General features: G+C 58.6%; 3 protein-coding genes across 10 annotated transcripts in view; 1 reads left to right on the forward strand and 2 right to left on the reverse strand.

Moving 5' to 3' along the window:
* PERM1 (PPARGC1 and ESRR induced regulator, muscle 1) overlaps positions 1-10047 on the forward strand; it is a 19029-nt gene extending 8982 nt beyond the window's left edge. Inside the window, exons 1-5 of one of the 7 annotated variants that reach the window (XM_073903564.1) lie at positions 4610-4991; positions 5392-5611; positions 5985-8086; positions 8677-8802; positions 9060-10047. In XM_073903564.1, coding sequence (XP_073759665.1) covers positions 6127-8086; positions 8677-8802; positions 9060-9187 — 2214 coding nt within the window. In that variant the 5' untranslated portion in view covers positions 4610-4991; positions 5392-5611; positions 5985-6126 and the 3' untranslated portion in view covers positions 9188-10047. The other 6 variants (XM_073903565.1, XM_073903562.1, XM_025855772.2 and 3 more) reach the window with 6 other exon arrangements.
* Positions 10048-10504: 457 nt separating this feature from the next.
* PLEKHN1 (pleckstrin homology domain containing N1) lies at positions 10505-18249 on the reverse strand. The gene is given in 17 exon segments (XM_073903572.1): positions 10505-10679; positions 10681-10769; positions 10859-10907; positions 11200-11409; positions 11567-11707; positions 11879-12019; positions 12204-12353; positions 12491-12639; positions 12760-12835; positions 13657-13737; positions 14041-14172; positions 14254-14381; positions 14725-14797; positions 14912-14992; positions 15089-15235; positions 17917-18016; positions 18117-18249. Coding segments are annotated over 17 exon segments (1857 nt in total). The 5' UTR covers positions 18200-18249; the 3' UTR covers positions 10505-10652.
* A 1589-nt stretch (positions 18250-19838) lies between these two features.
* The window catches only part of KLHL17 (kelch like family member 17), a 5295-nt gene continuing 4950 nt past the window's right edge, over positions 19839-20183 (reverse strand). For both annotated transcript variants that reach the window (XM_073903571.1, XM_025856737.2), the window contains one exon: positions 19839-20068. In XM_073903571.1, the coding sequence (XP_073759672.1) occupies positions 19840-20068 (229 nt within the window). In that variant the 3' untranslated portion in view covers position 19839. The remainder of the gene's footprint in view (positions 20069-20183) is intronic.

Genomic DNA, 20183 nt, shown 5'->3' on the forward strand with positions numbered 1-20183 from the left:
GGTGTCTCAGTCGGTTGAGCCTCTGCCTCCTGGTTTCAGCTCAGGTCATGGTCTCGGTGAGATCAAGCCCTGCCTCAGGCTCTGTGCTGGGCGTGGAGCCTGTGTAGGATTCTCTCTCCCCCTCTCTGCACTTGTGCTCTCTCTCTCTCAAATAAATAAATAAAATCCTTATTTTAAAAAAGAACTATTGGTATATACAATATAATGGATGAATCTCAAATTATGCCGAGTCACAGAACCCAGACATACTGTACTCTTTTGCACCGTACAGATGAGTACTTACTTTATAACCCTATTTACGTGAAGTTCTAGACAATGTCACCTAACTGTAGTGAACCAATGCAGACTGATGGTTAGCTTGAGGGTAGGGAAGGAGGCATCACGCAGGGCACAGGAACCTTTAGGGGTGATGGGCGTGTTCACTCTCTGGATTGTGGTGATGGCTTCCTGGGCATCACGAATGTCAAAACTTAGCAAATTTCACACTCAAATATGTGCAGTTTATTGTATGTAAATTATACCTCAATAAAATTATTTTTTTTAAGTTAAAATCCCATAGTCTGTGTAAAACATACTGCTTGGCATATAATAGGTACTCATTAAAAGTTGGCTCTTACTTTCTTATTTTTGAGGGCTTACTGTCACCAGGCCAAGGCCTCAAAGGGGACTACATGGCTTCAGGAAAGGGGGCCCAGCATCCCCTGATGATCCATCCTCCCAGGGCAGGAAGGGCTGCGCTCTGTCCGCTTCCAGTGGAGTCCTGATGCCCTCAGGTGGCCCCCAGCGGTACAGCAGGCCGCCTTCTCTCCTTGCGCACCTCTTCCTGCTCGTGCCCCTGTTCCCCACTCCGTGGGATGTGTGTCTGACTGCCCATCTGTCCATCTGGTCCCTGGCCCAGGTCTCCCCCATGATGTAACATCTCTGTGGAGCATGTCCTGATGCTGTAGAGCTCGGCCTGGTTCCCTCATCTTACAGCGGACTTCCCTCCACTGCCCCCTACAAGGAGGTCCTCCGTGACTGGGTGGGAGAGGAGGAAGTGAGGGCCTCAGGGTGGAGCTCAGTCCTCCTCAGGGAAGACCCTTCCCTCCATCACCCTGGTCTACCTGCTCCCTCCTCACAGCCTCAGAGCTGGCCTCCCTGCCTCCCTGCAAGCTCTGTATTCTCTTCTCCCAGCGCAGCCTGGGCAACTGTTGAAAAGCTCTTGCCCCAAACCCTCCGAACTTCTCACCTTGCAGGGCTCCAGCCCCACGTGGGACTGTGCTGCTGTGTCTCAGTAGACAGACCCACCACGCGTGCCCCCGAGCCTTGACGTGGCACTGGGCCAACTAGGTGTCCACATGGAAACAAAAAGTGTGACGGGACCCCCATCACCCACCATCCACGAAAATCCACACCGGTGGGTTGCAGATCCAATAGGAAAGGTAAAACCACAAAGCTTTAAACAAATGTGCAAGGGTATCTTTACAAAATCTTTCTGACTTTGGGGCAGGCAAAGAGTTCTTTAAAAGAACAGAAAAGGTGAGGGGCGCCGGGATGGTGTAGTTGGTTGAGCCTCTGACTCTTGATTTCGGTTCAGGTCATGATCTCAGGGTGGTGAGATGGAGCCCCGCATCAGGCTCCGCGCTCAGCACATAGTCTGCTTGAGATTCTCTCCCTCTGCCTCTCCCGACTCGCACGTGCTCTCTCACTCAAGTAAATAAATCAATCTTTAAAAATAAATGAAATAAATCTTTTTTAAAAAGAACAGAAAAGATGATAATGTAAAGGAAGTTGTTGATAACCTGGACTATATTAAAATTTTTTAAATTTCTGTTTATCGGGGCACTTGGGTGGCTCAGATGGTTAAGCGTCTGCCTTCAGCTCGGGTCATGAGCCCAGGGTCCTGGGATCGAGCCCCATGTCGGGCTCCTTGCTCAGCAGGGAGTCTGCTTCTCCCTCTCCCTCTGCTGCTCCTCCTGCTTGTGCTCTCTTGCTCTGTCAAATGAATAAATAAAATCTTTAATAATAAAAATAAAATAAAATTTGTTTATCAAAAGGCACTGTGAAGAGAGTGACAAGACAAAACTGAGGGAGAAGATATTAATCGCACAGACATCAATAAATAATTCTTATCCAGAATGCACAAGCCCTATAAATCAATAAGGAAAAGGCACATAAAAGCATCAGAAGCATCAAGAAGACACACACCTTCACAGAAAAAGAAATGCCAGTGGCCAACTCCAAAGGAAACGTGAATTAAAACCGCAGTGTGACACCACTGTGGAGCCTCCAGAACTCGAGGTGACAATGACCGTCGATGAGGATGTGCAGACGACCCGAGTGTGTCCTGCTGTCAGAGCGAGTGCACGGCCGCTCAGGAAAACTGCTGAGCAAGCACACCCACTGACCTCTCCAAAACCAAGGACACGGGTTTTCCAAAAGAAATGTTCTGGCATGTTCACAGCATCATTATTTATAATGGCTGCAAAGTGGAACAACCCAGATTTCCATCCACAGAAAAATGGTGCAGGGATGTGTACGTTCACACGTGGGACCACTCTTGGTGGTGACGCTGACCAGCACAGCCCCTGAGGTGTCCGACTCCAAAGCATGCTGAGGCTCAAAGGAGGCCGACTATGAGATCGTAGAAAATACACATATTGGTTTCTGCCCTGTTCCTGGCACAGAGCTATTGAAACCCTTGTAAATTCCTAAGTGATAAGAGTGCCAGGACCATCTTTTGTTCTAATGAGGCAACTCCGGGGAGGCTTTTGGTTGGGGATGGTCATCAGGAAGACCAGCCATGATTAGAAGCTTGCAATTTTCAACCCCAGCCCCCCATCTTCCAGAGAGGAGAGAGGGGCTGGAAGTGGAGTTAATGGTCCATCATGCTTATGTGAGGAAGCCTCCATAAAATCCCAGTAGTATGGGGTTCAGAGAGCTTCCAGGTTGGTGAACACATGGAGGTGCAGGGAGAGTGTCACCCTGGACAGGGTATGGAAGCTCCATGCCCTTCCCACATACCTCACCCTATCCATCTCCCTTATCTGGCTGTTCATCTGTACCCTTTATCACACCCTCTTACAATAAACTGGTAAACGTAAGTAAGCGTTTCCCTGACCTCTGAGAGCCACTCTGGTAAATTAATCGAATCCAAGATGGAGGGGTCATGGGAAACTCTGGTTTGTAGCCAAGTTGGACAGAAGTTGCCAGTACCCTGAGGACCTGCTGCTTGTGACTGGCATCTGAAGGGGGGCAGTCCTGTGGGACTGAGCACTCACCTGTGTCTCCAGGTAAAGGGTGTCAGACTTGAGTGAAACTGTAGGACACCCAGCTGGTGTCAGAGACACAGAAGTGAACGTTTGGTGTGGGCAGTACCGGAGACTCACGGGAGACCACAATAAGGGGACTAGAACAGAAAGTTTCTTAGGGTCCAGTTCCACTTGTATAAAGCTCACTACAGGCCAGGCTGGCTTGTGCACGGTGGCCAGGGGGCAGACGCCCGCAGGCGGGGTCCTTTGCGGGTGGGGTCCGGCAGCAGCTACATGCTTCCCGCATGTGTGCTATGCTGGCTCGTTTACCGGGAATCAAAGCGTCCCAGCCTCTCTCATCCTTTGTGAAGCTGCTTCCACCATCATCACGCTCACAGCCTTGGCCCTTGTTGTCTCCCACCCTCTCAGGCCCTCCAAGGCCCTGTTCTCAGAGAAGAGTCTCCGGCCCATCCAGGGCACCCCTTCTCACCACAATATTCCCTTCTTACGTTATGTTGCTGTCAGAAATGATCTCACTGACCTGTTTGTTTAGATGTTTGCTGTCTGGCTCCCCGACTCCCTCTTCATGTCCCCTAGCCTGGAAGCCACAGGCGTGGGTGTCACAGGGACCTGCATGGGGATGGGCAATGTCAGCCTGGAGAAGGGCTAAGAGTAGGGGCTTTGGGACCCAGCTCTGCCATTTGCCAGCTGTGTGGTCGTGTGCAAGTCATTCACCCTCTCTGTGCCCCACCAAGCTCAACTGTGAAAAAGTCCTCTTTGTGCCCCCTCTCAGGATGGACAAGTTTTAGGAAAAGTGCTCATGAGGGCCTGGAATGGGAGGTGTTATTCTGGAGGCCCGTTTCTGAGGCCCTGTCAACCCTGCCTGCCTACTCTTGGTGACTGGTTCAGCTGGGGGTGGCAGCGCCAGGCTCCCTTTCTTGGAGGATCAGACTTTGTGCTGCCACCTGCCTCTTGGGCCCGTCTACAGGAGCCTAGGTCAGGAGAGGTGCTGGTGGGGTGTAACCCATTTTCCACCCCTGAACCCTCCCAACCCTCTCTAGAGGCCCAAGGCCCATACTCCTTGGGGTTCCTGCCACCAAGAGCCCTCAGTGACCCCACTTGTCCCTTGAGCCCCACTGGCAGGTTCAGCCGTGCTGCCGGGGAAGGGGCCAGTGAGCATTCTGAGGCCAGAGGAGAGAGGTACAAGCCTTGCTCCCCTATTCCACCCCTGGTCAGCAGCAGCCCACCTCCAAAGGACCTCTAGGAACGTTCTGGAATGGTGATTTCCCACTTAACACTCTGCAACGCTTTATATTCCACACAGGTAACAAGGTAAAGCCCTAAGACCCGGAAGGGCATCGGTTGATGGGGGGTGGAAGGTGGAGTTGCTAGCACAGGGCCTGAGGTTTTGCAGCGGGTGGGGCCACTTTAAGAGGGAAGATCAGCCTGGGCCAGGAGATGAAGTGCACAGTGGCCTTCAGCCTGGGAAAAGGAGGCCCGTGCAGGACTGATCGCAGGTCAGCATTCTCTGGCCAGCATCTGACCTGATCAGGATGGCGTCCCTCACAGAGCTGGAGGCTCCCCAAATGCCATCTATTTGTGTCCTGGACCCTGACTGCTGGCAGGAGACATGTGACCACAGGGACGGGGTATTTTTGGCAGTGGGGGTGGGGCCTGCGTGGTGAGCCCAGCACCATGCTGCTCTGGGACAGGCAGCTCGGACGCCCAGCTCCATTGCCCTGGCTGGCCACAGGGTCCCAGGTACGACACTGTTAGTCCCTCATTCCCACCCTAAGGAGTCCCAAAGTCAGACAGAGGGACTTCCCCAAGGGCCAGTGAGGAGGGCAAATTTCAGGGGTCCGGAAGGCACAGTGCTCTGGTCTCAAGGCATCTTCATCTCAGCACTGGCCTGGCCAGAGTGACCTCCCACCTCCCTGGGTGTAGTGGTAGCTGACCAAAGGCCAAAGAGCTCTTCCCATAGGAGGCCAAGACACTAGGGGCTCTCAAGCAGTTAGGGTCACCTCTGTTCACTGAGAAGAGGCAGAAGCAGGGAGCTCTGCCAGCCGGGCAGGCCTGGGTGAGGGGCAGAGACCTTGAGGATGGCCCTAGTGGTCCACCGGGAGTTAGGAGGCTCATTTCTGTTCTGTGACTTCCTGCCTAGGCAGGGGGCAGAGCCAGGCACTCCCTGCTGACCCCTGAGAGGGCTCTAGCCAGCACTAGTGTGACCTTGATGATCTCAGTGGAAGCCCAGAAGCCTGTCCCAGCCAAGGCTGGTGGAAGGTCATCAGCAAAGGTTGGTCACCTGCTGGACACTGTGGCCCCTCCATGACCTGCTGCCACCTGAGGCGTGCTGGGATAGACCAGGGCTGACCATCGCCCAGGTGAGCTGACTCCCAGTGAGTGACCCTTGAAATGGGCTTTGCTGTATAAAGTTTACCCTGGTGCCTGCAATTCTGGAGGAAGGTTGGAGAAGGCGGAGCTGACCCAGTGGAACAGAAAAGGCTCAAAGATGTGAAGAAAACCGCTTCTGGGGACAAAATTTTAAACAGGAGGAACCCCTATTTTTTAGTGTACGTCATTAATCTAAGCCATATTTGATTCTAGGAATCTAACAATGTATCATTACAAGTTTATTATTTGGGGTCAGTTTGGAAATAGGATAAGTGGGAGTTACAGGTTTTCTAACTTGGAGGAAGGGTCGGTTCTGACAGCCACTCAGCTTCCTTCAGGTTTCCCCGTTTTGCTTTCTTTCAGGAAGCACATGGAGTGCTGGCCCCCGAGCCAAGGAGGTGGGGGGCACCCCAGCGATTGTATGCCGGCTGGTGCCCGGGACCTGGGTCCACGAAGACCCCGCCTGGCCTCAAGCTCTGCTGCTCAAGTCCTCTGCTGACCTGAAATGGAAAACTTCCAGTACAGCATCCAGCTGAGTGACCAGGACTGGGCTGAGTTTTCGGCTGCAACGGAGGAGTGTGGCCTCCTGCAGGCCAGCCTGGCCTCGGGGGATGAGCTCTTGTCCAGTGACATTGACCAAGGGGACAGCAGTGGCAGCAGTCCTCCTGGGCCTCCACCCCTTCTTGGGGGGCAGCCAGCTTCCAGGGGGAGGGGCTGGCTTGGCTTCAAGGGGGAGGACAAGGCAGCTACCCGGTCGCTGGTCAGCAGGTCTTGGCGTGAGCCTGTCTTGGCCCTGGGGGCCGATCAGCAGACGCCTAGCACGTCTGCACGGTCAGAAGCTTTGCTGTCCCTTAGATCTGACGCTGCCCCCCTGGGCCAGAGCTTGTCCCTTCTAGGGCCAGTGTCTTCCAGAGACAAGATGCAGAGGCTTCTGCAGGGGCCAGCCCCCCAGGGCCCTGCCCCTAGTCTGCCTGGTGAGCCTCCGCAGAGCTCTGAGTCTCCTGGCTGCAGCATAGCTCCGCAGAGCCCCCCTGGAAGCCCTGGAGCCCCGCCACGCAGCCCTAGACGAAAGAAGAGGCGTGCTGCTGGAGCCAAGGGGGGTGGGTGCTTGAGTGCCCCAGGCTCTGCTCCCACCCAGCAGGGTTCCCTGCTGCTTGCTGAGGTCAGGCCCAAGGAGGGCCTTGGCCTGGCTGGGTCCAGGGGGAAGGGTCTCTCAGCTGGGACAGCAGAGCAGACAGCAGGAACCGGGCAGGATGCACTGTGTCCAGAGTCTGCAGCAGCCCCTGCGCAGGTAACCAGGCAAGGAATAGATCCGGATCTGTCTACACCTGTCCCTGCGACCAAGGAAGGTACAAACCTACTCAGCATGACCCCTGGAGCTGAGCTACACACTGTGTCCACACCTGCCCAGGAGACTCATCCAGATATCTCAATGGCTAAGTCAGATGCGGCTCTGTCTACACCTGCCTCCAAGTCTAAACTGGACACAGACCTGCCTATGCTAGGCCCAGTGGTTAAGCAGGAGGTGGATTTATCTACACTTGTTCTGCCTCACCTTGTTTCCAAGGCCCAATCTGACGTGGGTGTGTCTACACCTGCTCCCATTCCCCAGGCAGGGCCTGACATGGTGAAGGTGGAGGTTGCCCCAACGGCCAAGCCATGTTTGAGCCCTATTGTGTCTCCAGGAGGACACCGAGAGAAGCCCAGGGAGGAGCCTTCAGCAGGTGCCGCTGGCCATCACTCAGGGGAGCCCCCACTAGGCCCTGTCCAAGCACCCAGGAAGAAGAAAGTGCGATTTTCCATGGCTGTGCCCAGCCCTGAGGAGCCAGGTTCAGGAGAGACCTCAGGCCCACCTTCACCAGCCACAGCCCGGCCCTCATCCCCCAGGACAGCAGTGGGGGGCCGAGGGGAGCCTGGAGGCTGGGACGCCATGGCAGTTGGGCCCCGGTCTCCCCGGCCTCGGATCCTCAAACACCTGCCTCCCCCTTCCCCCTCTGCTTCAGTGGGGCCCAGGTCCAGGAGCAGCTTTGCAGTGACCCTCCCAGAGGCCTATGAGTTCTTTTTTTGTGACACTATTGAGGAGGAAGATGAAGATGCTGAGGAGGTGGCAGAAGCTGACCAGGCCCTGGCCGAAGTACAGTGGCCAGACATGTGTGAATTCTTCTTCCAGGACCGTCAAGCCCAGAGGTCTGGGCACTGGGGGGGCCACTCTGTGGCCCAACCCCCACAGGCTGAGCCAGTGCCAACCCTTCCACCTGGAGACCCTGTGCCCATCTCCATCCCCGAGGCCTATGAACACTTCCTCGGGGAGGACTCGTCGGGGGGCGTGCTGGAGCTGGCTGCCCTTCTCCAGCTACAGGCCACGGAGCCCCCCGGCTTGGTCCCCTGGGACATGGGGCCTGGCACCCCACCAGAGCCTACCCCAGACACAGCGGAGCAGTGCAGTCTGGCAGTCAGGCAAGCAGGTGCGTGTCGCGTGGGCCCCATGGCTGTCCAGGTCCTGGGAACATACTGTCCAGGGAGTTCAGCCAGGAGGGCTGCTGGGGCGGGGCAGGCTAGGACCCCAAGCCATGAGCCAGTGGGGGGGGGTGCTTAGGGATGACCTGGGAAGGATGGACTAGCTCCTGGCCGTCGCGGGATATAATCCAGGTGGGGCAGACTAGGCTAGACACCACAGCCACTTGGGGATTTGTCTGCACTGACCATCATTCTGTATCCAGGCCCAGATGACAGCAGTGACTTGCCGCCCCCCCCCCCCCCCCCCCCCGCCGCCTCTAGCATGGTAGACACTGGGACAGCTCCCACTCAGGCCTTGCTGCCTGCCAGGTCAGGCACGCAACAGACTTCATCTCACATTCTCCTTGGAAGATATTTTAGAAACCAGGAAATGGTACCCCAGAGGCAACCCGCTCAAGTCAGCTTGACTCAACTATGCCACACAGTACCCTGGGTCTTGGGACAGAGGTGTCATCGGGAAGATGTGACTCACAGCATATCTGGGACAGATGAGTCTGAGTGGAGCTGCCAGAGCACAGAGCATGCTTCTCTCTCCTAGGGGAGCCCCGAGATCCTCTCACCTCATTTACCTTCAGCCAGAATGACATGTGCCTGGTGTTTGTGGCCTTTGCCACCTGGGCTGTGAGAACATTAGACCTGCACACCCCAGATGCCTGGAAAACAGGTTTGGGGGCCCTGGGGGAGGAGCGGGCTGGTACCCAGGAGGACCAGTGGTGTCCAGTCTCACCTGCTGGGCCAGCAGGGATGAGGGGTGCATGGGGAAGCACAGATTTCTCCCGTGACCTTGCTCCTCTCATTGCTGACCCACTCCGCGCCCTGCTGGCCTCCTCTTGCCCTTTGAGGGCCAGGCCATGTGGGTAGAAGGTGGTGACCAGGCCGGAATGGAGCCGGCACTCAGGAGGCTTTGTGTTTCTCTTGCAGTCTTGTTGGCCAACATTGGTACCTTGTCTGCCATCCACTACTTCCGCCAGCAGATGGGGCAGGGACGCCCCAGCCGCAGCCGCAGCCCCAGCCGCAGCCGCAGCCCCAGCCGCAAACCCAGCTCTTAGAACCCGGGTTGGTCCAGGAAGACACAGGACAAAGAAACGGCCACAGGTGCTGAGGACGAGGTGCTGCCCTCAGGTCTTGCCCTTTGACCCCCATGTTCTGTGGAGTCTAGGGAGGAGCCAGTGTCCCTGGATTCCACCCAGAGGTCCGACCACTGACTAAGGCCAAGACTGTGCTTCCCACCTGGGAGGAGGGGGTTCTGGAAGGTGGCTAGGTAGGTGCTGAGCAAGGAGCTGGCTAGTAAGGCGGCCAGATCAGCTAAGAAAAACACAGGGTGCCAGTGAAACTTGAATTTCAGACATGCAGTATTTGAGATGTACTTATACCGAATTCTGTGTGGCTTATCTGAAATCAAATTTAACTGGGCGTCCTATATTTTATTGGGTTATCTAGTTACGGGAGAGAGGCAGGATAAGGGTCTGGAACCTAGAAGGTGTCAGGGCAGCAGGAAATCTGGGCACAGGGGGCAAGAGTAGGGGACTAGATGGCCTCCAGGCCGGAGGGGGTGTCCCGGGAACTCTCTGCCTTGTTGACAAGTGGGCTGGGGTAGTGAAAGCCTCTGAGGCCTCTGCGACCCTTAAGCCCCAAGGGCCTTGGCTCCTGCCTAAGACAGTGAGCAGGTGCCTGTAGGGGCGTGTAGGAGGGGGGCTCCAGCAGCCCCTGCAGGGTGGGGGTCCGTAGGGCAGAAGCCGGAGCCCCTCCTCTGGGGAACCCTGGACGAGGTGCAGAGGTGGAACATGGTGGTGTCACATAAAGGGATTGGACATTTGGGATTGTCCCAAGGCTTTGAGGAGCCAGAGATGGGGCAGGAAGGTGGGTGGCAGAGCAGTGGAGGCCACCAGGCTGGGTGCCAGGTGGGCATGGGCACAGGGTCCCCAGGATGGGGGACTCCTGACTGCTGAGTGGAAAATGCATGGACACACAGCACAAATAAAGTCTTCTCTTTCTTTCCTGTTTAGTCTCGTAGTTTCTCCTGACCAGCCGCAGCCTACTGACATTCACCCAGAATACCCTTCTCTCTCTGCTCGTGACGTCTCTCAGACTTCGCTGACCTCCCTGCCCTCGTGCTCTCTGACCCTCACTAACCTGACCTTCTTCCCACCTGCGCCGTTCTCCCACCGCCAGGTAAAGCCTGCGTCGAGTGGCCTCCCTCAGTCCTTCCCTGGAGGAAAGGGTGAAATTTGGTCCTCCTACGAGGCCTGCTCTGATCTGTGGTGCAGCCATGTCGTCAGGCCATCTTCAGTATGATGCTCTCCTCCCGGCCCCTCCAGAGCCCAGGGAAACTCAGAGTCCTGGAGAACCCTTCACCCTGCTGGGATCAGACACTGACTCAGCACTGGATGGGGTTCAGGTATCGGATGTCGGTCGGCCTGTGGCCCTACATAGAAAGACCAAGGCTCTGCTGCAACCCTCCACTCCAGGGTCCGTGCTGGCAGGGGGTCCTGAGAACCGGTCACCCAGAGGCCATCAGATCCACTGGATGAGCCCCCCCCCCAGCCTCAGGTCCTCCTCGGGGCCACCGCTTGTGGGAGGGAGATGAAGATTTGTCCCAGATGTTACCAGAGCTCTTGGGGGGATGGCCACCTGGTGAGGAGGGCAAAGACAAAGACGCCTGTGCCTTCAGGAAGCAATACCCAGAGCTCCCTCAGAAAGAGGCAAGGGCCCTCACTCACCTGAGGGGGGTGGCAGGGGGTCGGTTGAGACTTTCCTCGCTGGGGAGACCTGGGGACCCCAACCACAAGTCTGAGCCCTGGGCCCTGGGGGAGGAGGCTTGGAGACCAGCCCCCGAAGCTGCCAGACCCTATAGCCCTACCTTTTCCTCCTGGCTGTGGATCTTCCCTTCTGGCCTCTACCCGCCCCCACCCCCTCCCAGCGCTGCTTCCTGTCTTTGGTCTCAGCTCGCCCTGTCTTCCTGTTTCCTTCTCTCCTGCTCCCCCAGGGCCCCAGAGCCCCCACACTATTTCCACCCCTCCACAGAACCCCTTACCCGGCAGGGGTGGGGGCGGCTACTCACATGCGGAGGGGAGTCTGGGGGTGGTGGCCCCCGGCCCTTGATGGAGCCTCGGTGCCGCTGAGAGGCTCTGGGCTGCAGGGCTCCCTTCTTGGAGAGCAAGTGGGGACTGGAGAGTCCAGAGCTGGGGTCAGCGGCAGGCACAGACACAGGGACCGAGGGGAATGGGCTCGAGGATTCAGGTCCAAGTGAGCTCTGCATTGCGCTGAGGAACTGCCAGGAAAGGGGTGGGGACCTGAGGCCCTGGACCAGAACCTCCAGGGAGCGGAGGGATGCCTGTCCCCAGAACCCCCTGGCCACTCCTCATGACCTGAGCAGACCTCAGGCTGTGGACACATCTAGCCCTTTCTGTCACCCACAGGGAACTGACCTCATCCAGGCCCTGGACGTCTGTGATCTTGTGGTAGGAGATAGCAGGTGGTGTGTAGGGATCAGCATAGAGTGGGGAGTGTGGGGTCTTCGGAGGGTGGTCTGGGGCCTCAGGGTCGTCCTCTAGTGTCTGTCTGCTCAGCTGCAGGCAAGAGGCAGAAGAGACAGGTTTCCTGGAGCTAGAGGTGGCCCGAGTCCTCCCTTCTCTGTGCAAGAAGGCCTCTAGGTGGCTCCAGGACCACCTTGGCCTGAGAGATGGAGGCCAGGGAGGTGGAGGGTGGGAGGGAGAACTGGGTCAGTGTGCTGGGCCCACCTTGGTCAGGTCCAAGTACAACGAGGTGGCCAGGCTGGGCCCCTCACCCCGGGCCTTACTCCTGGGTGACCGGCTGATGCTGCTCCATCTCAGTTCTGCCCTCTGCCTGCTGACGCTGGTGCAGCCAGGGTTGGCCTGCTCCTGTGGGGACCAAAGACCTTTCAGAAGGTTCCCAAGGGCCCTCACCCACTCGGTCCTCTGAGGCTGCGCCCAGTTCCCTCCAGGTCCTGCCTGGGATGGGGTGCCATGGGGACCCAGGCAGGCTGCCCTCATGACCTCCTGCCCTTGTCTTCTGTTTGCCCCATCGCCAGCCCCTGATACTCACAGATACAGCCTGGGCAGGGCAGCGGGTGGTGGATGGCACCGAGGACTCAGGGGCAGAGGGGCTGGTGTGGGTGGAGGGGGGTGCTGGGCACCCCGAGTCCCGGCTGGTTTGTCCATCTGAGGAGAGTGACCCTCGGCGACCGCCCATGCCCTGGACAGCAGGGGGCCGGGAGCGAGGAGGTGAGACAGAGAGCAGGGCCCCTCCCCGTAACCACCCCTGCCCTAGACCTACCCTTCTGCCCAGAACGTGAGATGTGGGGGCAGTATCTCCCCCTGTTGGCCCCTCACCTGTGCGGACACGCGCGGCCCTGCGAGACTCTCAGGGCCAGCCGGAGGGGCGGCTCCGTCCCTGGGCAAGATAGTCTGCAGACACAGTAGCCAGTGGCTGTAGTCCTCATAGGTGGCACACAGCACGCGGATAGTGTTGATGAGGCGGCCTAGCACACAGACACCGTGAGGGGGGCCTGGCAAGCAGAAAGGTCCCTGCAAGGCCCCACTGAAGAGCTGGGGCACCCACCAGGCTCATGCCCTCCCTCCCAAGCCAGGCCTCTGCCCACCTTCGATCAGGAAAGAACGGATCTGCTTCTCCTTCTCCTCCAGGTTGATGCAGATAGCGCTGAGTGGGAGCTCCCCCTGTGGGCGCAGTGATGGAAGATGGGGCCTGAGTCTGGGGGCAAAACCCTGTGCCTCTGCCTGGGCCCATACTTCTGTCTCACCCTCCAGAGCTGGGCTGGGCCTTCAGATGGCAGGCAGAGGGCAAGACAGGGGGCAAGACAGGGCTGAGGCTGACATCCATGAGGGGGGCCGGCGCTCCCTGTCGGTCCTGAGGGATCTCTTTACCCCTGGGCTCTGGGTGGGGCCTTCATCAGCCAATGGCAGGCACAGATGGATACCTCTGGGGACCAGTCCACTGGGTCACCTACTAAGACTGGGGGTAGGTTGGGAAGGAATTATGGGGAACACTCCTGCATTTTTCTCCGTGACTGAGGGCCATGATCACCCCCAGAGTAGAAAGTTACTGTGATGCACACAACAGACACACTCCAGCCCCAGAGGACCCTCCTACACACACACACACACACACACACACACACACACACACACACACACACACACACACGCCCCTCAGGCACCAGGAAAATGTCCACTCAGAGGTACAGGCCCAGCACAACAGTGTCTCCCAGGAGTGGTTCTGCCCCCATGCCACCTGCCCCAGGTGATGGTCCTGCTGATGGTGGAGGACCCTCTAGGATGATAAGGGATATTTATGCAGGGACCCCTCCTTGGCCACATCACAGCTGAGACCAGACTGACCAGGGCAGCAGGCCGGGTGGGTGGGGCCAGCACACTGTCTCAACAGGCCCCGAAATACAGGTTCCTCCTGAGCCACTGCCCTCTCCCACCCCCACACACAGGGCGTTTCCCGGGCGGGTCCACAGTGGGGAGGGACCCACCTTAAAGCAAAGCCCCTCTGCTTCTTCGGAGAAGATAGCCAGGGATGTTGGGTACAGGACCAGGAGCCGGTCCCATTGCTCCTGTGAGGGGGTCAAAAGGCAGAGTGGGGGCTCCACCAGTGTGTGTGAGGGCCTGGCCCCCACTTGCCTCCTGAACCCCTCCCTCATCTCCTCACCCCTTGGGCCACCACCTCCTCACCCCTCCCCCATCTCGGCGCCTTCCCTCATCTCTTCCCACTTACCGTGTGCCTCCACATCCTCAACCCCTCCCCCACGTCCTCACCCCTCCATCTCCTCCCACCCACCCTGTGCCCCCATGTCCTCACTCCCATGGCCCCATCTCCTCTCACCCCTGGGTACCGCCTCCCCCCCGCCCCCATGCACCTGTGAGGGCAGATGCTGCAGCTTGACCCTCGAGGCACAGACGGCGCTGCCCACCATTTGATGCCCTGATGCCTTCCGTAGCCGGGTCAGCCTGCGCTGCAGAGTCCAGGGCAGCTCGTCCTCAGGGGGGCCCTGGCGAAGGGGGGTCAGGGGCAGCGGAGGGTGTTGGCACAGAGGGGACAGGGAGGGGGTGTGGGGGTTCCCAGGACTGACCTGCGGGGGCGCTGAGTGGCAGTGCTGCAGCCCTCCCACGAGGGCTATCTGCTTTTCCAGGTGGTACAGCCAGAGGCCCAGCTCAGCCTGGCTGGGGCAGAGCACATGAAGGGGAGCAGGCAGCGGGCCTGGGGGTAGAGGGGTGGAGTGGGCTGGGCCTGCAGCCCACAGGAAAGGTCCCACTCAAGGGTTCCATGGGCACCCCAGGGCCTGGAACAGGAGGACCCTGTGGCACCATCTGGGACCATCGGCCACTAACAGGGCTGCATTCACAGCTCTGGAGGTCTCCTGGCCGCTGTCCTGCACCCCAGCTTGGCAAGTGCTCATCTGCCCACTGGAGGAAAAGCCAGGATCCCTCAGTGCACTCGGGGTCCCTCCAGGGTTCTGAAGCTCAGCCCGAGGCCAAGGCCACTGAGCAGCCCCAGCTGAGGCCCCTCCTGGGGGCCAGGTCCACTCATGCCCCCCACACACCTGTGATCTGGAAGGCATGCTCTCTGGACCCCTCAAGCGGGCAGACACTCAGCTCCATCAGTGGTAACAGCCCCTGCCAGAGCACACGGGGGAAGGGGGACCCCTAGTGAGACATGGGTACCTACCTCCCAAGAGGCTGCTCTCTCCCTCTGCCCCTAGACTCCTCCCTTTGCCCCTTTCCCTTCACCTGGAAGGTGAGTCCTTTGGAACCATGGGCCTGGAAGTAGAGGTAGGAGGGGAACAGCTCCAGATAGCAGTTGCTGATGTCCTGGGGGAGAGCAGGGCGGCTGATCTGAGGGGCTGGGGGCCAGGCCCCAGGCTGGTACCCAAGCACCCCCGCCAACGCGGCCCAGCCTGGCCCCACCTGGCTATGCTGGAATCGTAGCTGGACCTTGGCATAGTGTACAACCTTGCCCAGATTCCTCACGGGCACCCTCCGCCGCCCCTTCTTGAACACACTCAGGAACGGCTGCTCTAGGTTTTCTCGCTGGCTCTCCAGGCCCCGGATGTCCTGTGGGGAGCAGAGCTTGGGGGGGGGGGGCGCTGACCTGGGGCCAGCTGCCCCACCCATACACACACCCACAGTTACATAATACAAAGGTTAGGAACATACACACACCATCACTCATAGGTACAGAACCCCAATACGCACTCACAGCCTCTTAATATGGAAATGGTGGCAGAATACACATGTCATAACATGACATGGTCTAGTGTAGAGGTGGCGAAGGCTGAACTCAATGGACATTCGACCCGTATTTTTGATATTTCCTAACCCGTGCGCCTGTGTTTTGATTATTCAGCCTCCCAAGACTTGTTGGTCAGAGGGGTTTTTGGGTGTCTGAGGCAGATGATGCTCAAAGCTCTCTCATGCCTCTAGTGCTGGCTATGTGTTTAATACCTGGTTTCACAGGGTGGTGGTGGGGGGGTGTTTCCATGTTAATAGTCCCACTATGGCCCATTTCAAGCTACCAGCACATCAGTTAATGGGGAGCTGGAAAGAGATGCATCACATCAGCCCTTGAGAGCCTGTGCCGACTGCGTCAGGCCCCTTAACCTCACCCACAGAGAAGGCCAAGGCCTTGGCAATGGCCCGAAGGGTCCTCTTTGCCCATATCAGGCACAGGCTGCCTTGGGGCCTTTATACTTATTCCCTCTGCCCACACCACTCAGTCCCATTCTCTTCTCACCATCAGGACGTGGCTCGGATGTCACCTTCTCCGTGAGGTCCTGTCTGGATAACCTAACACTGTAGCCTTACCTGACCCCTCTGCACACCTTTCTTCCTTCATTTTTCTCCACACTAGCCACTTCTGGCTTATTGTATCTTTTACACACTTATCACCTGGCTCTGTCATGGAGATGGGGCACCAAGAGAACAGGGTCTTTGTCTGTTTTGCCCACTGCTGCATCCCCAGAATTAGGCCAGGCCTGAGATGTGCTGGGGCTTCGATGCCTGTCTGCTGAGGGGAGGGAGTGTTGGGGCCCACAAACACTTAGCCAATTTTGCCACACAGAGAACCCTCTCTAACTGGGGGCTTGATCATCAGATTGGATGTCAGATAGGGATGGGTACTGACCTGACACCCTGGCTAGAAGGGCTGAGGTCTAGGGGCTCAGGGGTGAGTTGGGGGAGGGGCCATGCTCCATTTGGGTGCTGGCAGGGGCTGCCTTGAGGGCTGCTGAGCCCTGGCCAAGCTAAGCTGCCCCTTGGGCAAGCCCAGGAATGTGAGGCTTCCCTGCCTCTGGGTGGGGCCTCCTGTACCCACACCCAGTGTGGGGAACAACTCAGGGATGGGACCCATGAAAAATAGGCCATGAACAGGAAGGGCCATGTAGCTGTCCCTGTGGCCCAGGCTCAGCCTTAGGGCCTAGGGAGGAGTCAGCTCAGAGCCTTGGCAGGGCTGGCTCATTTGTAGGTGCAGAACCCACCACAGGGCAGGGCCTAAGAAGTGGCTCCTCCCCTGGCGCCCCCTCCCCTCCCAGGTTCAACAGGCCTGCTCCCCTCTCCTGCTACTATGTCTTGGCAGGTGAGGACCACCGGGGCCACCACATCTCATGCAATTCCACCAGGGTCACATGATGTGTCCTGGGTTTGGACAGAGTTGAGGTCTGAGATGCAGTCACATGGAGGGACTCTATCCCAGCCCAGCCAGACCCTGGACAGAAGTGCCCTGTCCACCTCTCTGGGGCAGCATGGTTTCTCAAACCAGCACTTGCCTGCAGGGAGCCCTGGGACCTCAGAGGGCAGGAAAGGGGACAGGCCTGGGCTTCCCAGCCTGATGGGAACTGGTTGGAAAGGTGGGCTCTGGCAGCCCCCACCAGTTGCTAGGCCTCAAAGGAACAGCGTGAGAAGAGTGCAGGGTGGGATCCCTGACCCAGAGTGACAAATGTTCCTCCTTCTCTGGCCTGGGGTAAGATATTGGGGTATCATTTCCCTCACATTCTGGGGCTTTTGCAGATAGCAGAGCCTCCCACCATACCCAATGCCATCCAGGTTAGGGAAAAGGGCTGGGTGTGTCTCCCCTCTCAGCTAACCCTTAGCCCCTCAGGAGCTGGGCAGGGTGAGAGGGGGTGGTATTTGGCTCAGAGGTAGCCTAGCATGTGGGAGCCATGTCCTTGCTGTGTGGCCTTGGTAGGGGGGAAACCACAGCAGGCTGCTGTGGAATGAGGCAGTGGTGGATGCCAAGACACCCCCTGGGAGAAACTGAGGCCTGGGCTGGCTCACTGTTCACCTGAAGCCCTTACTCTCTCAGAGTGATGGCAGCCACAGCAGCACAGCTGTATGTGCTTGGTCCACCTCGAATGTGCCTGGGCGTGCTGTCCCGCACCCAAGTCCAGGGCGGGGGTGGGCACACACCCCAGGTATGGCTCTGAGTGGATAGCCTGGCCATGGTGCCCCCTCTGGTGTAGCAGAGACTGCGGGAGGCCCCGCCTGCGGCCCGCCCCTGCCGGGCGCTCCCCCACTGACTCAGTGGCTGGCAGTTTCACTCTCTGCTCAGACTTTCGGCCAGATGAGCTCCCCAGGGCGGGGCAGTGTCTACTTCCTCACTTCGTGCTGGGTCTGACTCCCACCCAGGCTGACAGGGGAAGACCCTGAGTTGAGTGAAGATAGGGCAGGCACACACAGTCACACAGAGACCACCGCCACCGCACCCCTGTGAGCTGGGGCACGCCCACCCGCCTGCTCACCGTCCCAGGGATGTAGTAGAAGATCTTGTCAGCAGTGGCGTCCAGGTCAGGACCGGCCTCGGAGCCAAACAGGCCAGCCAGCTTCCTTGCGCCATCCTCTCTGGGGACAAGGGAAGGGGGGCTCACAGCCTGGTCCCTGAGGCAGACTGAGGGACACCCCTGTGACCTAGGGACCAAGGCTGGGCTCCCCACCCCCTCACCTATTTCCCTTCAGCGAAGGCTTTCTGGAGAAGGACGCCCGGAGCCTCCTAGGGGCCTGAGGGACGCAGTGGCTGTTCCCCATGGGCGGCGGTGGCGGCGGGCCCAAGTTGAACAGGTCGACCGGTCTGGGTCCCTCTGTACTGAGCCTCCTGTCCCGCCTCCCAGGCGGAGCTCTGGGAAGTCTTGCCCTATGCCTGAGGGCCGGACGAGGGTGGAGCCTTTCCGGGAGGGACCCGGCCCTCACCTGGGCCGAAGCGTTTCAGTTCTCCGACCTGGGTCCCCCACACATTCAGGCCAGGCTGGAGTCGCTGTGGGGTGGGGGTGGGGGGTGGGGAGGAGTCTTCTCCCCTGGGCCAGCCAAGAAAACCCATCTCAGCCTCCAATCTGTATGGGAGGAGCCTCAAAGACCTGGTTTGTGAGTACTTGGCCGGCCGCACTCGGGCTGGGGTTGCCTGGGGTTGCCTGGGGTTGCCTGTGGCTGGAGCTCTGTGAGCCTAGGGCTCCCTCCTCCCAATACCACCACTCCCCATGGAGAGCATACATCCTGTTTCCACCTAAATGCCACGGTCTCAGTCACCACTGACTGCAAGGGGGTGTGTGCTCGCTCTCAGCTGCTAAAACAGGAGTTTATAACTTTGGGGAAGGGGAAGCCAGGACCCTCCCCCAACCTCTCCTGCTTCAACCCAAACCTCACCCCAGGCCAAGGTCCAAGAAGGAAGCCACGAACCTCCTGGGTGCACCCAGGACCATCATGGTGAGGTAGGGGTAGTACTGTGCACTCCCCTCTCTCCAGAGCCTGGGATGAGATGGGACCACGAGGGCCTCTCAGGACCAGGCTGACAGCGAACCACACTCCTGGTTGGGTGCTCATCCACGACATCACATCCCTGACCCACCTGGACGTGATGCTGCTGCCTCAAAGCCCCCAGATGCCAAAGCAGAGCCTCAGCCCAGCTGCACACCTGTCCCCAGGCCCTCCTGGTCACCCCAGATAAGACCCCAAAGGGTGGAGATGTACACTCAGCCTCAAGCCCACAGAGCCCAAGAAACATGTTTATTGTTCAAGTTGGCTCATATTGCTATCTGGGGTCTGTGGCACGCTTGTGCTCAGCTCAGTGCAGGATCGAGAAGAGACACCATGCCCAGGAGAAGGAAGCTTGCTTCATGTCCTTCTTGGGAGCGTGCCTGGCTGGGCAAGGTAGGGGTGGTGTGCAAAGCCCAGGCTGGAAGGGTCTGCACCTGCTCAGAAAACCCTCACCCCACTAACCCTGGCCTGCTGCTCTGTACCTGCCCCCTCAGTCCCTCCAGGTCTACAGAGTCTGAGTTCGCCTCTGACCCATGCGCAATGCAAGTGTCCACCCCCATCGCTCCTTGGTGCCCCCAGTGGAGCAGGAGGACACCTGGGAAGGCAGCTTGGTCCCAGAGACACAGGACACTTCAAGGGGAAACGTGTAAACTAGTTAGTGCTGCGCTGCTCACCGATCAATAAATAATAAACAAACAAACCAGTAAGTAAATAAATGGCACACACATAAACAGACACTGAGAAATGAACACAGAAACGGACGGTCTCGACGCAGAGACAAGGACAGACAGGGAGGACTTTCCTGGTGGGGGCCGAGCACCCCGCCCCTGACACGTGAGGCGCTGGGGCCGCCCTGTGGGGCTTAAGGCATGTAGGAGGCCGCGGGGCCGGGCCTCTGGTGCAGTCCGCGCCGCGGGTCAGAGGCTGGTGGACGACACGGACAGCGTGGGCGAAGAGGGGGGCGGGAAGTTGAGCAGCTCGAGCACTGCCACGCCCACGCTGCTGCGCCGCGTGAACATGCAGGACGCGGCCACCCACTTGTTGGTCCTCGGGTTGTACTTCTCGATGGAGTTGAGGCTGGAGCTGCCATCGTTGCCCCCCACGGCATACAGCCAGCCGTCCATGGCCACCAAGTCATGCGTACTCCTGGGGGTGGGGTGGGGTGGGGTGGGGGGTGGGGAGGGGGGCGGTGAGCCGTGGGGGCGGGACTCCAAGAGCCTCCGGGGGCGGGGCCACGGGAGGAGCCTCCGGGGGCGGGACC

This window comes from Callorhinus ursinus, unplaced genomic scaffold, assembly GCF_003265705.2.
Source record: "Callorhinus ursinus isolate GAN/ISIS: 27379988/994484 unplaced genomic scaffold, GSC_fseal_2.0 scaffold18, whole genome shotgun sequence".
Taxonomy (NCBI): domain Eukaryota; kingdom Metazoa; phylum Chordata; class Mammalia; order Carnivora; family Otariidae; genus Callorhinus; species Callorhinus ursinus.